Source organism: Diplotaxodon limnothrissa, linkage group LG20, assembly GCF_057381915.1.
Source record: "Diplotaxodon limnothrissa isolate DT_005_m linkage group LG20, D_limnothrissa_male_GT1.1, whole genome shotgun sequence".
Classification (NCBI taxonomy): domain Eukaryota; kingdom Metazoa; phylum Chordata; class Actinopteri; order Cichliformes; family Cichlidae; genus Diplotaxodon; species Diplotaxodon limnothrissa.
This window is the reverse complement of record NC_140615.1, coordinates 32,693,330-32,711,062: the sequence shown is the minus strand read 5'-3', so window position 1 is coordinate 32,711,062 and position 17,733 is coordinate 32,693,330. Positions and strand designations below refer to the sequence as shown.

General features: G+C 43.0%; 1 protein-coding gene across 1 annotated transcript in view; it reads right to left on the bottom strand.

Moving 5' to 3' along the window:
- Nucleotides 1-3,202: 3,202 nt before the first annotated feature.
- Nucleotides 3,203-17,733, bottom strand: part of tshz2 (teashirt zinc finger homeobox 2) — a 38,578-nt gene continuing 24,047 nt past the window's right edge. Inside the window, exon 3 of the mRNA XM_085344194.1 lies at nt 3,203-6,240. Coding sequence (XP_085200320.1) covers nt 3,203-6,240 — 3,038 coding nt within the window. The remainder of the gene's footprint in view (nt 6,241-17,733) is intronic.

Here is a 17,733-nt window from a genome sequence, read left to right as displayed (position 1 = left end):
TCTTCAATAGTACATTGTAGGGCAATAAAATGTTCTGATATGTAATATGTGATAGGAATAGAGCAATGCGACGCTCTTTGTTGGAGATTTCTCCGAGGGACGTAATAACCTGAGGACTTTGGGGAGAATAAATGGGAGTAAAGGGAGTTAGGATGTGGGTCATTATAGCTATAAGTTCTAAAGCCCTTCATTAAACACATGAGCTCGTCATTACGCTGCTGCTGCTGCTGCTGCTGCTGTGTGATGAACATTTTGAACCCTCCTCCCTCCCCGCCACCTCCGGTTTACAGGCCAGATGATGCAAGTGAATCCATGCTTGTCTGGCACGGGGCGAAGCAAAGTCAAGCACAGTGTAAATGTTTTGTGTGTATCCAAGCAGGCAAATTCTGATGCACATTTGCCCTATTACAGCACATCAGCATCAGAGAGACGCACGCCAGTGCAAGCAAGGAGCGCACACTTATCATTATTTGATAGCATGTTTAATGACAGATTGACAAAGGATTCGTAGATGCGAGCTGGCGTCAATTTTGCTAAGGTCGCTTATCACTGCATCTGCGACGCAAGTATACTTATGTGCATAATTTGATTTTTCAGCCAAGCCATTAGGACTATTTTAGAAAGTATCTTCAAGGAGGGAATAATAGAAGCACTTTTGGTATTTGGACACTGAGACATTTGCAAAGCCTTAAAACATTTCAAAACAATTTCACAGCTGAACTTTTGTAAAAATCAATGTTATTAATAGTGAAAATAACATAATAAATTGGCTTCATTCCATTTAGGGCGAGGTGTGACCGCATCCACTGTTCACTACATGTTTTCTTAATTCTATTTCTTTTTTCATTAAGAGCAACATGAACGGAGTCATGCTTCATCACTGGGCCATCTACCCAGCGCTAATGTGGAACTGCAACAAATAAAAGCTTATATTGTGTTTATATTAGGTCCACGTATGAGCGCGTTAGCGTCACTGATACGTATGACAACCAGGTTTTTTGTTTTTTTTCCACCGTGCATGTGTCTGTGGGTGTGTCTGTGTTCAGTAATTAGCCATGACATGTTGCATGTAGAATGCAATTAACAGCGTTAATGTATGCAAACACTCAAAATGAATATAAAGCACCCAAAGAATAATGGGGTTATTTCACCTAATTATGATGATTATGGTACCTAAAGAATGTAGGTATTTAATAAATCACGCATTAGAAAGAATAATGTGTATTTGAAAACAGCGGATATGTATTTTGATTTGCACCTTTAAATTATTTCACGATAAGAATCTTATTAACCTTAAAAAATGCACATCCATACGAGCTTTTTGTGTACCAACAATAAATCCCACATTGACTTTGACTTATTAGGGCAAATTATAGCCAGAGACAACTAATTTCCTTCTGTGGCTGCACTGATGACAGCATTTTTCTTTAGTTAGCCTTGGGTAAGTCTCTACTAGGTTGTGCTGATTCTTCAAAATGCACTTGTAGACTAAATATGCTCTGAATAACTGCTGTGGATAGAATTACGGCAAATCAACGTGCATTTGAGATAAAAATGGAAAAAGTATGTGCTGCAAAATGCACAGCCTCGCTTTAATGAACAAAAAAAACCCCAATAGTATTCTCATTGTTTCTCTGCAGAGCATTCTGCTGCAGCTTAAGGACAATGCTTGCTTCAAAAAAAAAAAAAAGAAGTAAGTTGCTCCTTTAAAACATAATGGCCCCACAGACAAATCAGAGATCCATCGGCGAAGAAAGGCACTAAATAATTTATAGCTTTAATCTGCTCACTGAGGTGTGTGGTCTTTGACAGTAATTATAAATGCAGGGAGAAATTATAGCTGAATACTTTAACTGCATTAGGAGTCATCTGATGAACAACGTGATTGCCTGCTCATTTCCAACAATAGGGGGCAAGTTGGTGTCACAGCATTCAAATCACCACAGTGCCCATGTGCTTTTTCCCATTTACCATCAAATGTCAGTTGCCTGTTATAAAATAGAGATTTGATGGGTGGAGGTAATTGAGGACTTGATTGCTTGAAAAAAAAAGATGAATTGCATAAAATGTTTATGAATTTAGGAGGCAATTATTTTTAATAGCCTTGAAATAATAGAGCTGGAGGAAATATGTTTAATTGTTATGATACCATCTTGCGGCAGCATTCACAGGAAAGCAATAAAGTCTGACAACAAGATCTTTGAAGTGTATCTAAAAGTCATAAGGTAACAAATGAGTGTGGCGTGCTCTATAGTGTCGTGATGTTGTTCTTTGTCGTGTATAGGTTCTGTGTGGCCTGCGAAGATTTCAATGAATGTTTCACAGTATTTTACAGGTCCACACATTCAGCTGATACAGTATGAATAACCGGAAAGGCTTTATTGTGTGAATTATATTATTATTGTGAATCATATCAGCTGATTATTATGTGTAAAAGTAGGAAAATAATCAAATTAAGGGAGCCAAAAAATACAAGGCAATCAAATGTTAACTCTTTATTTGAATAAGTAAAAAAAGGTGCAGGTATCACAGGTATCATCTGCCTTTTTGTTATCCTTGTTGCATGAAACACGTTTTTTTTTTCCTTCTAAAATATATTTACATGTGAAAGAGCCTTATTTTGAAACTGTCTAATTTATTTTTGAGTCATGTACAGGATCCGAGTCTAAACTGGTGATTAAATTTTTATTAAAGTGCTTTTCCCCCCCTCGTCTATCATTGCAACACGAAACATCTTTACATAGCAATACACTGTACAGGTCTGCATGAGTGTGATCGCGTTATCAGGCTACCTGCTTCAACAACTGCACGTCTGTGCGGCTGCACTGTATCACAGAGGTTGTAAAGTACAGTTAGTCATTATTTTGTCTTTGAAATACAATTGAAACTTGACATATCATACAAATAAATAGTAGTCATAGCCAGGGCTATTGCATGCAAACATCAGCAATAATGTTTCTTCAAGCAGTAATACATTTCATTACTGGTGATGCATTTGAGCAGGGTGCAAAAGTATCTCTTAGTGTTTCCTTACACAAATTCTAACCAGTGTGTCTTTGCTGTAATCCATTAATTTTTTTTTAAGTCGTTACAATGCACACTACACAATGATAATTGAAAAATGGTTGAAATATCTGACCCGTGTATTGAAATAAAAAGGCAAGAAAAAGGAAAAAAAAAAGGGTGATGGTAATATGAAAAACTACTCCTTGTCCATTTCCACATATTGTGAATGGTTGTCAGGGGATTTGCTGTGAGTTTTACTCAAATGGAGTTTGACTGCATGATTACTTGCAAATGTCCGACAGCAGAGCTTGCATTTGAATTTTGAGTCAATGTCCTCCTCCGCGACTAGAGCCTCTGTGGCTCTGACGCTGAGGGCCTTCGACAGTTCTGGCTCCTCTACCTTCGTCTGATGCTCTACCGGCATTTTGCACATGTCTTTGATTTGGAACCCGAGATGGGATTCCAGATGGGAAATGAATGCGGTGGGTGACCTAAACTGGGAAGCGCAGTCATTGCAGTAGAAGACTGGGTGGCCCGTGTCCATGTTCTTCAGGAATTTGGTCCCTCCCGTTTTCCGCAGCTGGTACTTTACATTTGCTAACCAATGGCTTATGGTAGTCATGGACAGGCCAGTGAATTTGGAGATGTGCATCCGCTCCTGAGGGCCGAGGTCCGAGAGCAAATACTTTCCTTCAGAGGTCTGGAAGAGGCTGGAGGCAAACTGAGCTTGCAGGATGAGAAGATGGCGCGGATTCCAGTTTGACTGTCTACCTTTACGCTTGTGGACGGAGTACACCTCCGCTGAGACATCTTCGAAGCGCCTGACATCCGATTCCAGTTTCATAGATGGAATCCTTGATGGTATTGATGGTTTTGGAGTGGTGGCTTTCGGAAGCACTTTAACCATATCGGCGATATCAGACAGAGCATATTTCTGTGGCATCGGTGCGGAGGGCTGCATTAGCAGGGAGCTCGCCTTGTTGTGTTTAGATTTCGTCAGATCTATTGGCTGGTCATCGTTAACAAAGAGAAAGGGGTTATCAGGCTTATTTCTTACAGGATTTCTGAGCATTAAAGCCGACTTCTCGCTGCTACGATTAATGTCTGCAAACATAGACTGTGTGTGAGCCGATAGTTTATCTACTCTTGAGTTATTGGGCTTATTTGCTTTCCCCAGATGATTGTTCAGAACTGACTGCAGTGCACTAAGAGGGTTTATGCCAAGTATATCCGGAGTGTCACAGAGAGGCTCTGAAGTAGTGCTGCGTCCATTGCTGGCAGTGGGGCTCGGTGTCTTGCCTCTGTCGGAGAAATCTGGGCTCAACTTTCCTTTGATCACTTCACTCCCTTCATTCACACAGTCTGTATCAAGCTTTGAAGAGGAAGAGGAATCGTCCTGACAATCGCTGTCATCATTCTCCACCAGATCAAACTTAATATTCTGACTTTCTTTACCATCGCTAATGCCAACCTTTTCTTTTTTGATGTCCACAGTTTGATGCTGTCCCTGGGGAGCCTCAACTCCCACAGCACTGTGGTATAACTTCCCCTTTGGGGCAATCGGTCTCAGCTTGTGGTTGAACGTCTGCTTTAGCTGAGTAGGTGGAGATGCTGAGAGAGGGGCGCTTTTGATGATGCCAGAGAGCTGATAGGCAGCATGAATGCTTGGGTAGGCACTCCAGCTCGGTGTCCCTGTTTGAGCTTTATTTATGGCAGAGGCCACTGTGTTGGCTAAAGATTTAAGAATGTCCCCTCCTCCACCTGAGTCCTGTTCAAGATCCTCCTCACGTAGATAAGGGTACTTAAAAGTCCCATTGCCGGCCTTTTGATCCTCACTCTCTTGCTTGTCATCTTTAGTATCACTTTCTTCCATTTTGTCTGAAGTACCTTCCCCCTGGCTATCCTTCTCACAGTTCCCTGGGGAAGGATTTTTTGGAGACGCTTTTTCTCCTTCAGTGTCACTGACAGCAGGCTCAGCCAAACCCTGGATCTTCTCTATGGCCAAGGGGTCAAGGGCTAACTGTTTGCCCTTTTTAGAAGCTGAGTTTGTAACTTTGATGAAGTGTCCAGTAACCATCATATGTGTGGTCAGTTGCTGAAGGGTGTCATGGGAGCTTCCACACTCCATGCATTTCAGAATCTGAGATTTGCACGTCTCAAACTGCCAGGTGTAACTCGCTCCATTCTGATATCCATATCGATTGTTGTTGGCGTTTGCAATGCTGGCAGCTCGTTGTGCCTCAGTGTAGCCAGACACACCAGTCGTGGAGTCAGGGGAGCAGGGCCTCGTTTCGAAAGCCCGTTTCTTTGCTGGTGGCAGTAATTTGGGTGTGATTACTGGGATCGGCTCTTTTAAAGGCACTTTTTGGTAATGCTTAGTTTTAATCATATGGACGCTCAAATCCTGGAGCGAGTCAAAAGAATGGCCACAAAACATGCACTTCAAAACTTTCTGCGCATCCTCCTTCCCTTCCATGTCTTGCAAATTTCGTTTCCTAGATTTGGAGGACGAGGCAGAGGAATTACTCTGTTTGCTGTGGTTGTTGTCTTGGTAGTGCCCGCTCTTGTTCATGTGAACTGTCAGCTCAACCAGAGTGTCATAAGCAGCGCTGCAGTCCTTGCAGCGAAATCGGCTGGCTCCCGTGAACACCGAGCCACAAGGTTTGGTGGTTTGCCTGTAGAGGTGCACAGAGCTAAAGAGGTTGGGTTTGGTTGCAGGCTTTGGGGAGAGTGTCTGCTGCAAGGTCTTAGAGAGCGCGTCCTGGTGCCAGTCGAACTCACTCTTGGTGCTTCCATTGGTGCTGTCACAGTTGGCTTTGCTGGTGTTTTTGCCAATTTTCAAGTCCATTCCTATCCCCGTCCAATAAGAATCCGCGAGAAAGTTTGCATAGGCCGCCCTCATTTTCTCTAAGCTGCTGCCCGTCTCTTCTTTATGCTTGGAGGTGCTGCTTTCTTCGTCTCGCTGGCTCTCAGGTGGCGATGAGGTTTTGAAGTCTGAGAGCCTGTCACTGCTGTCGCTAAGGCGCGATTCCAACTCTGCCTCTTGATTGGAAAGGACACTAATGGGAGAGTTCTGGTTGCTGTAAGTGTTAGTGCTCTTGTTGTCGAGCTCTCTGTCCTCAGACACTTTGGGGCTGGTCTTCTCCGAGCATTCCTCTTCAGTCTGAGTGTCGTTATCTCCGTCTTCTTCAGCGATGGAATCCTGAAGAGCGGCATCTTCATCGGGCACGTACACTAAAAAAGCAAGAGAGATATAACATTAAAAACACACTGTGAAACAACAGTTTCGTTAATTTATAATTTCTAAACAATCTATACAGTGAAAGCAAAAGTCATTCCAGAAAGCATAATGGCGATTGCCTTGTGCCTTGGGAGGCGGCTGAGTATAGGTGGACATAATGTTTCTGCTAACAGACTGCTGCTGGTGTAACAGCACCATTTGATTCACGACAGGCCATTGACTTAGCGCTGTGTCCAAGCTTTCCCTGGCCTCAAGTTGAGATGTTTACAACAATCATTGGCCACTGAGTGACAAAAGGAAATTGATTCTTCTGGGGCTTGTTGAGTGTTATTGCAAATGACCTATTCCACGGTGATTATAGATGCCTCAAAACTGCAATGAAAATGTAAGCCTGCTGTTCTGGATAACATCTTAGACTCCCTGAAGCCACTTGTGAGGAATGGCTTAACATAAACTGAGATATTATAACATCCCTCAGTGATTTAGAAATAAATTAAAAGCCATAGCTGAGAAAAATGAGACTATTCGGAATATTCTTTCAGCATTCTGTAATTTGACATCGGGCAACTGATTTTGTTGATAGCAAAAATAAAAGTATATTGTAAATACGGACACTGGTCCCGATGCAAATGTTGATCACGCTGGTGGAAAAAGTGATTCAATTATCAGTGCTAAAACCAGACAATTATACAAAATTTCAAAAGATTACTGGCAATCTGTCAAGTCATTATATTTTCCCTGACAGTCTCATAAACAGCAATTACTTCTTTCATTATTCACCTGTTCATTCTCTCAACTCATAGAGCACAAACATTATTGCTTCAATTAACAGATAATTAAACAACAGTATTTCTAATTGACACATTTCCCATCATCCAATTAGTGGAAACTCTGACTCAGCACAGAGCCGTGGCTGCAGGGTCTGCGTGGCATATGAAGACGGCTACAGAAGATTATTACAACCTTTCTGACAATAACTGTTTCTGATTATTTTAAATCTAACTACCCGGCAACCCACGCCAACAATATCGCAAACAAAGTTTGCATATCTGTTGAAGACATCCTGCAGTAAATGCAGTTTGTCAGAGTTGTCACACATCTGAGATATTTTCCGCCTCGTAGTCGTGCTGGAAAATGTGCATTTTGGGAGAGACGCGGCAGATGTGCTCCGAGTTAAATATGAATAGGACATAACAGCCCTGTCCAGGCACTTATGCATTTCATGTGGTTAATATTTCTGTTCTGAATAAAGGGGCACTCCATGAGGGGATGACTGAAGCCGAGCACTCAGAAGTCCCACACTGGGCAGCCCATAGAATGTCTTCGTCTTCTCTGCCTTCTGAAAGTACGACTTTTTTATTATCAATATTTCACAAGTGCCTCAAGAGAAACCCGGGAGATGAACTGCTTGCTAGCTAATGGATGGAGATGGAGATGGGATTCGGACTTTCAAAACAAACATCGAGCACAGGGCCTGGCGAACAAGAGCCTGTACACACACACACACACAGACTCAAGAGCCCCTATGTGCTGTGACCTTGATCTACCGCAAGAGAAATGTTTTGATTGGCCAGCCGAGGTCTGTGATGGCCTCCGAAACACCCTTGATGCTAAGGGAGAGAGTTGTCAAGAGCACAGAGGTATGTTTTATTTATAGTCTTATATATAGTATTCACAGTGAAGGAGAACACCAATGGCTTTGACAAGCAGCCAGTTGATGTCATCTCTCTTCAAAGTCATCACTAAAGCTGAAAGTATAGCAAGAATGTTCACCAAAGTGGGGAGAACAGTATTTTCCGGTCTGGTGGTGGTTAAAGGAAAATTGTTCACTCCTTGATCAGACCATAATTTACAGTGCAGGCCATTTTCTGCACATCTCCTGTGCCTAGAAATTTACTGCCCTCTTAGTAAAATAATTGTGCATTTGACAAAGAAGGGATAAACACTGGGTTCCTGGAAATACGACAAAGCTATACCGACTTTAATGTGAATGTTTGTCCTCATCTTAGTATTTGAGGATGAAATTGACAGAGATTAACAGCTGCCCTTCCTGCTGTTGTATGCCTTTCTATCAGATGCCCCCAGTAGCAGACATCCTGAGGCACCAATTAACCTTCTAGAGGGGATCATTCCAAGATACCCACATGTCTAACTCCGCTTCTCACACAATTTGTAACTGTGCTTTGCCAGCTCTTGATCTACCACAGAACTGCTGCCATGCCAAGCTGCATTACTCTTTAATCCAAGAGCACACTCAAGGACAATGTGAAAACAACCAAACACCTACAAGAGTGATCATTGTATTGTGACATGTTTGTCAAGTGATACGCTTCATAAAGCAGCACTGTTCAAAGCATAAGCACTAAGTTGTGTATCATCTTGTAAAACAATAGTGAACAGCTATTTCTAGTTCTTGGGCACAGTTCTTGTTTTTTCATAAATCAGAAAGAATAAGAAATGCTGGCTTTGAAAATGTTGTCTCGGAGTCCGAACGAGGCAACTCGTAGCCCAGCTAGCCTTAGAAAACAAGAGGCTGGCATGCCTTGCTTGAGATTTAGCATGTCATAAACTGCTGTAAAGCCTCCAATCTGTGTCACTACAAATTTATATCTTCAGACAGAGATATGCAAAGGTCAAAAAACCTGAGGTGTCCATCATAAATCAGACGGTTGAAGTGTTTATAACCTTTATCCGTTAGAACAGACTCTTGGCATAGCGAGGCTGGGATTTACAGAAGCGGCAGCCTGTTTCTGAGCCAAAAGCTTTTTCCCCATACATCCAGAGAAAAACAGCTAACTGCACAGAAAATAATAGATTATATTTACTGCTACCTTCATGGTGGCATGCTGTCCAACAGGGCCGGTGTTAAAAGCGTACATGAGATTATATTTACAACTCAACTTTTCAGCATTAGTATCTTCATCGAGCGAAATCCCCTCTCCCAGAGGAAGTGAGTCTATTCAAAATGCGTCAGTCATTGTAGAAATGTATGTGACAGCTGTAAAAGGGCATTCTGTTTCCGATATTAACATGCCAGGAGAAACTTTTGTAATGGTGAGAACATCAACATTTATCCCTTGGAAGGTCAACATTTCCTTCATTAATCTGACAAGCCACAGAGAGTTAGCAGCCCGAGGAGCTTAGCTAATGGACAGCTGCAATACCCATCGCAGGACTTTGTGAGTATCCGAGGTAACACTATCTTCAGAGAAGATTGGGTAATTCATAGGTGCCAGTGACAGGTCTGCACGTCTGCGCCACTTTCCCCAGTGCTCCCCGGTTGTCTCAAGCTACAGTTTTTGCTGCTCGCAAATCAATATCTCTTTTTACTTCTCATTGATTGCATAGCGGTGGGACCAACCTAAGCAGGACTGTTATGACATTTCTAGATTTCCCCCTGTCCTTGGAACAATCAATTACACGCGCATGGCAATCAAAACCTCTTTGCAAAATGAACCTGCTCCATGACATTTTCATCTCCCGGATTTATGCCACGTGAAGAGAAAAAAAAAGGGAAGAGAGAGAAGGAGATAGAGAGAGGCCTGCTGGATCGGCAGAGCACACAGTAACAACGCAGGTCAGGACTGAAGCTTCTCTCCGGGTCGTCTGTAAATGTAGTACTATGTATCTGTTTCCACTTTGTGCTTTCACTCACATCTAAGCAATGTACCCAGTTAACTGTAGCTTTACGTGGCGCAGCACTTAGTCACCGTCTGCTCATCTGTTGTTATAAATAGGTGGGAAATGTCACTCAGAAAGTACTTGCTGTACAAAACATAATTGCAAACAAAGTTGTGAAGTTTTTTCCTCTTTGTCAATGTTGGAAACAGCATGATGTGTTTATAAAAGTCACCACGATGCGATTTCTTCAGTGAGCTATCATTAGAATGAGACGCGCACATGCCACAAGGTTTAATATTTGACAGTGATATCTGACAAACTCGGTGAGAAGTGCACGTCAAGATCAAACAGATACATTGTCAGACATCCTGATGATAGTCCTGATGACACATCTGAAGTTAATTCTGAACTGAATCACATGAGAAACGGCGAAGACCTAATTCTGAGCCCCGAAGCCATCTGTAAAGATCTGTAAACACCTCTCTCTTCATTGTTCCCTGTCAGGAAACAGTCTCCCCGAGCCCAAGGACACTGCAGAGTAAAGAGAGAACAATCACACGCAGCCTGCTCCCTTTGACAAAATTTGTCTGGAGGTTAATTGATATCACAGAATGAAACAGTTTTTGAGTTGCTTTTAAATCAGAATGTGTCATTAGATCCTGTCTGACCTATTATTTAGTTTGAGCACTTTTGTGTTAAATGATTCCAACGATGCAGTTAACAGACTTGGAAACTCTGCAGACAGACTGAGTCTTTATCGTGTTGTATTTAGCTGCAAACAGTTATTAAGAATACTGCAAAAAAAATATATAAAAAACTAGATAATGTGAAGTGGCTTTAAAAGCAGCCACGAGTCCCTGCAAAGTAGTTTTGCTGGATCTTTCTCAGGCTTTGTCTAGAAATCCATGAGACAGAAACACTGTTGTTAATTTTTGTATGCATGAAGGAGATGTAACTTAAAGCGCATTACGTACTTGACTAAACACAAGCTATTCATGCAGATAAATGCCTTGCTTTCATCCACCCTCAACTTTAATATTTAATAGTCTAATATAATCAAATAAAAACTGGAAGCTCAAAAAAGACACGGACAACTTGAGGACAGATTGTGAACACAACAAATGGCACAATGTGCTCAGATGGACCCGGAGCCAGATTAATATGATAGGATCGCAAATATGACACCATATCCTGCCATCTGGCTGTTCATTTGGGCAAAAATGATCACAATAATTATGGCAATTAATCAAAAATGTTTTCACAACCAACATTCTGTTAACTAAAAACACAGAGAACTTTGGAATGCACAATCGCTAATAAACACACACACACTCACGCGCACAAGTCGCACAGCTTTCGAGCATGTTTAGTTTGAGTTATGGGACATTTTTATGTAATGACACAAATGTGGGAGTTAGTAAAAGTCTGTTCCTGCATGTTGCATGGATGCTAATCATGGTATTTACTGAGCCACATCAGATTGCAATGTCTAACTCCAGGAGCCCCTTCTCAACATGAAGTCACTGCTCCTTTTGATGCCTACTAGAAGCTTCTGCTCTGAGATGCATCAGTCGGCCGGCTGCCTAATTGGAAGTGAGCGGTGGGAGAGCATTGCAATCTGCACTCCAGCACCCAAGTCATCGCTTTGAACGTGCCACAGCCGCCACATTATATGATGCTGCCTGGTGTTGCGTCTCACCAAAGGGTCCCCTGTCAGCACCAGAGGAGACAATTATACATATAATGTTTCCTTCCTGTCTCGTAGGATTTTTTAAACACTGACGGCACAAAGCCAGGTGCTGTATGCGCATATGATAACAACTGGAATTTTGAATGTGTCAGGCAGCCTGAATTTTGGAAATAGTTTTCAGTCTCTTCAATATTACCAGTTCTAATGCACTGCTAATAAGCATTGATCCGAATCTGTTTAACACAGCTTTCCACTGGTCTCTGGTTCAGTATGAGCTGTACTCATACTGTGTATCTAAATGCATTTAAGAATAATCCAAAAACATATAAATCTCTAATGCTGACCTTTCTATTTTTCACATATGTCGTATTTTGTAGCACAGCATCGATACATTTTCTTAAGTAAATTATGTGAACGGTTCTTCCTCCACTAAAACGACTGAATTTCATTAAAACGAGGGGGCAGATTTTTAAAAATCCATAACATTTACTTGGCTAGCTGTAATTAAGAAGAGCTGGAAAAAAAGCGAGTTAATGCTTTAAATTACTGGCTGCTGAATAAACCGTAATGAGGTATTTTGTGTAGCTAGCAGCACAACCAGAATCCGCAGTCTCTCGCTAACAGGTATATATAAAAAATTCAAGAACATGTATAAGCTTACAACTGAAGAGGCTTAAAAGCCTCTGCGTATATTTGCCAGATTATGGATGATCTTTTCTGCCCTAACTGATAAAGTTCCAGTTGGTGGAGCAGAAGCGGGGCTGCTTCAGCTCCAGTGTGTTTTCCACTAGCGGGAGGGGAGCAGCCTCGCGCCGCTCTGTCACTTGGTTTCTGAAGAGCCCGTGACACGGCTCTCCAGGAGCAACATGATGAGGTCTGATGGTTCCTTTCTGCAGAATAGCAGTTTACCCCTCATTCACCCTTATCAGAGAGTGAACCCATCATCTTACAGTACGCCACTCAAACCGCTTCGCATATTGGAGCTGACCAGTCGAGCAAACAGGGCGGTACTAATAAAAGACCATCTTGCTTCGGTTCAAATTTCCCTGATTGAATGTCAGTCAGGAATGTTTGCGTGGCAGCGGGGAGGAAAGTGGGCCATCGTTTAAAGGACCACTGCCTTGAACACATAAGGCCTTTGTTCGAGTTTTATGAGATACTGAGTGAAAGGTATGATGGCCTGCAGTCACCTAACGTGCTGTTTGTTTTTCATGCTCACTGGCCTGACTAAATAAAGAGGGTTTCAATTCCAATTCAATCATTTTCTGATGTTTTAGGAGCATTTTGTTATTTTGCATCTGAGTGGCGACATCCCGGATGCAATTATCCTTATTATTGAATTGAACTTTTATTTCCTTGTGATCGTGTTATTTCATAATATAATACTAGAGCATCAAAAACCAGTGGCAAGTCTTTTTGGACGCTGTTCCATTTAGTTTTCCCTCGAGAGCAGTAGATGCATATACAGCGCATACAGTCCCCGCATCATAAACTTTGCATGAACCCTAAACACTGGCCCTCCCAAACAGCAACAGCCCTCCATCAAGGTCAGGCCTTGATGAATCTGATAGTGCAGCTGGAAGAGACTGTGTGTATTCTATTAAAACAATCTGCATTTCACTAACTCCTCCTGCCCGCTCTGTCCCTGTATAGATCTTTCATTAGATTCTGGATGGGCTCCAGCCAAAGCTTTTCTTGTACAAGCAGTTTTATGCCGTTTTCAGCAAAGGGAGGCATTTTTTTACATTCCAAGTTCATTAATAGTAGATTGCCACTTTTTCCCTTCATTAAATACAATGAGGCTACAGAGTGAATTTGCAGCTGAAGCATGGTACTGTCAGTTTCTAGTGGGACCAAAGGCTGCTTCATGGCAAGCATAAAGGGAGAGAAGCAAGGCAGCCAAACCTGGAGCTCCGTGGGACAAGACAAGCAGCAGTAAGAGAGGCAGAAATGCTTCAAAACAGCCCGCTCCCTCCTATTCAGATTCATTTTAATGGCAAATTTGTTGTCAAGTGTCCTCCACAAAATGATTAGGGCCCGCTGTTTTCTGAAAAGTGCAAACTTCTGGATTTGCCTGGTGCGCATTGTCACTTTGACAGCCCATTCGGAGAACAATGGCTGCCCAAATAGTGAAATGTGTTGGCACCCAATAGTTGAAAGTTTCCCCTCAAAACAGGCTTTCTGCTGTTTGTGGGTATTCTGCTGTGTTGATATCTAGATGTTGATTAGAATGAAAAAAGAAGCCAGTGAATTGGGCTCCCCAGAGCAGGCACATCAACCATTGTAAGAGATTGACAGTCACTCCATTGAGCCAATTATTTCTGTTCATAAGACCTGTTTCTATAAAAACTGGTTAAAGACTACAGTCATTGTGAGAGTGTCTGAATTAAGCTACTGGTAGAATTTACAGAAAACCAACAGCATTTTAATAGCTGGACTAAGGGTGCTTTTACTGCACGAAATAATTACAGACATAATATTGTTTCCATTAACTGTTAGACTTTTCCGAATGAAAGCATAAATGGCAAATTCATCCACAATGAAGGAAACATAATAAAGCCAGGCGCAGCGCCCTATACGTGCGCGAAATACGTTCATTGATAAAACACTCCAAACATATCAAAGCTGTTCAAATATTGCCACTGGAAAAGTCGGTGCAACAAAAATATTTTCTCTGCGCTATATCCTCATTTAGCCTACGAGTCAGCGGCATGACATTTCTAAGGTGTTCGGCTATAATGGAGGAGGAGTAGGTGCCGACTGCAAGACGAGTGCAGAGCCTTTTTATTCATTGCATGGGAGAAAGTGGTTAATTTATTGAAAAGAAGGTAGGCGGACGAAGCAGCGGCACGGAACTGATACCCTGCGTGGCTGTAGGTTGTGCACCGAGGGGGGAGGAGAAAGGAGTGGGAAAAGGGGGAGAAAAAAAAGGAGGTTGAGGGAGGCGGAGACCAGAGCGACAGAGGAACGGTTAATGGAAATGAGTGACAGGCTTTCAGAATGATTTACAACGGGTGGCGCTGCGGCAGAGCCAGCGCTTGATGGATGATCCTGAAAGACGGAGACGAACCATAAATCATGTCTTTGAATCATTGACAGAGATAAAGGAGGGGGAGAAAAAGCAATGGCATTGACGTTCATTCTTCCAATAATGTACATTGACGAGTTACACTACGGAGCCTTAATTAAAAAGTGAACACGGGTCTTCTCCCTCTCTCAGCTCCCCCTCACCCAGCCTCCCCCCGGCTATGCTCCTCTACCCCTCTTTTCTCTATTGCGATATCAATGGTAATTAAAGATGCAGCATCCCCGGCCCCCGTCCCATAGCCACTTCCTCCAGCTTCCCACAGCAGCCAGATTAGATAAGTGCTCTGCTAAAAGATAATGTCACCCCTCAACAAATATCAATATGTGTCTGGCCCATTTGTTTCTACATCTGTAAACACACACTGAGATGAGGGGGATGTGGGGGAGAAAGAGGGTTCTTATCCGGCGCCCCCACCAAACAGCCGTGTTTCTTAAAAGACAAAAATGGACAAAAGCTAACCACCAGTAATTGCATACACTGCTACTGTGTCGGTTTTAGCGTATAAAAGTCTTATTACCCAAAAACACTGAATCCATCTTCCCAGCATCCCACTCTTAAACATTGTGTAGCTCTGTCTTGAGTGCAGATGGCACTTTGATAAGCAGGAGGAGCCCTGTAAGAGCAGAGAGCCTGAATGAGTGGCATTCCACATCAGCTGAGCTCCCTTAAAGTGCACACAATAGAGCAATGAGGTGAAAGTAATCCTAAACATCTGTCTTATGTGTTCTACACGCACTGGCTGTTTGTTCAAGTTCTAGGAAAGACATTAGCGAGGGGGGCAGAGAGAGAGCGAGAGACGGAGAGAGAGGAGGATATATCAATTCATGCACTAGTTCTCCAAAGGGATTAAGCCGGGCCCCTGTTGTCTGTCCTCTCGCTGCTCTGGCAAACAAAATGGAGAAGACTGCCCCACTAATGCAAATACCCTCTTTCGTGACATACTGTAGCGAGCATGTGCCTGCTACAAATTAATACTTACAACTACACCATAACGCCGCGATCGTCGTTAATTATTCAGGCTTATTATAACCCAGTTTAGGTTAGCGCATTGTAAAGCTGCTAATAATCACGAGTGTTTCTGAGGCAGTGTGAGAAGAGACGGCGCGGCTGGCCTAGTCCGCTGTCCCCAGATCAGGGGGCAGCCGGTCAGCCCAGTGCATATAGGGATATTCAGCAGCAAACACTGAAAGACACACAAAGCTGTCACTCTCTCCCTCTCTATCCCCGTCCTGCTGTGAGAAGACATTTTGGCAAGCCAAAATGGAAATGAATACACAATGGTCATCTAACATTGAAAAGCTGTGGCAATAATATTGGTCCAGCAGAAAAGGGTGCCCTGCCCAGTGCGCTCGAGTGCGCGTGTTCATGTATATGCGCACATTTATGAATGATTCATGCAGCGGCTCAACACAAAAGCTCGCGCTCCGGCTTCGCACGATTTGAGAATCATTTTCATTTGAAGGCTTGAGATTGTTCATATCATGTTTGATCGCATCCCTGCATCAAAACACAGTTTGATGGACAAGAGAAATAATTACTTGTCATTCACGTGTCGGGGGTTTCTCTTCTCCCCTCTTTTGTTGCTGTTAAACATGTTCCTCTGTTAAACACTTTTTCCTCCACCAAACTCCAAAACAGTCTGACTCAACTTTCAAGTTGCGCTCCGAAATGGAAATGAAACAATTTCATTACATTTACAAAAGAAGAAAATAAATCTCCACTTTTCTGAAAACTGAATGAATCAAATGGATTGAGCATAATGAACTTCTTGGAGTCTGTGTCATTAATGGCCGATAGCTCTCTCTGATCTTAAACGGTCTTAAAAGATGATCCATACAGTAATGAAGCCAGCTCTGCTGCTGGCCTGCTGCCTAAAATGGGACATAATCAAAGTCGCAGGGGATAAGCTGGGGCTACTGTTACCACATAACATCCCTCCTCGTCCCCATTGTATGTTTTTTTAAAGACTGAGATCTGTTTGTCATTACACTGTAAATTCTGAATAGTAAATATTCAAATTCATTGCATGTGTTTCAAGGCCGGCAGCTGGGACTAGAGAGCAGCAGGAAGGCTTATAACCTACTGGGTCTTTTGGAAAAGCAGCATGCACTGTCCAAGGCCCAGCCTCCTCCTGACTCTTCTGCCTGGACCACCCTGCTCGCTGCGTTACACTACATGACAGGACGATGCTGCTAGTCCTTGGACCCATCGCATTGTTTTTCTTGGACCATAGTGAAAGCAAATAGCAGCTAAAGGGCCCCGGCGCTCGCAGTAAAAACCAAAAACCCATGCAGTCATTCATCAAAGCCCAGACAACTCGCTGCTCCCCCACCAACTACCAACCCCCCCAAGGCACGACCATCTCCCCCCACTCTGGGTTTTAACTAGGACTCCAAATAATTCCAGAAATGACAAATGATACTTATATCTCTGGCCTGTGCCGAATCAATAAGCATGCAGAACAACTATCCATCTTGAGAGGTATCGACATACGCGGCTCGACATTGGCTGAGAAGCGCTTGGTGGCTTTATCCGGGATTGGAATGGGAGGGACGGAGGAAAGCGGCACGCTCATTTTTAAATTACAATAAACCACCCACCACTGTTAACAATCAAAAATCTATTAGAGGAAGCGCAGCATCTCTTCGAAAATCACCAAGAAGGAGGATACGTCCTAACGGTGACCGTTTGTGAAAATATGCATGACCTTGTGAACTGGGACGAGGGTTATTCTGACAGGCACACCTGCACATGTTTACATGGCGCTTGTGTGCTGGGTATGAGCTGATGGGTGGCGATACGGCCCCTTTCTGGTCCCCCGGCTGGATCGGAGCAGCTGACAGATAGCACTTCAGAGCAGCTTTAGCTGCAGCTCCCCTTGAGGGGCTGTGATTGATGACTCGCACTGCCACCTAGATCCATTTTCTCCTCCAATCTGACTCCTCACAGGTAAAGTGGAGGCCTGCTTCTCTCTCACTCAGTCTCCCTCTCCTTCTCTCTCGAGATGAGTGGGCTCATTTTCGCAAAGGAGTTTACCAACAGAGCGATTAGAAAACATCTACTTTGAAGAAATTAAAAACAGAATTG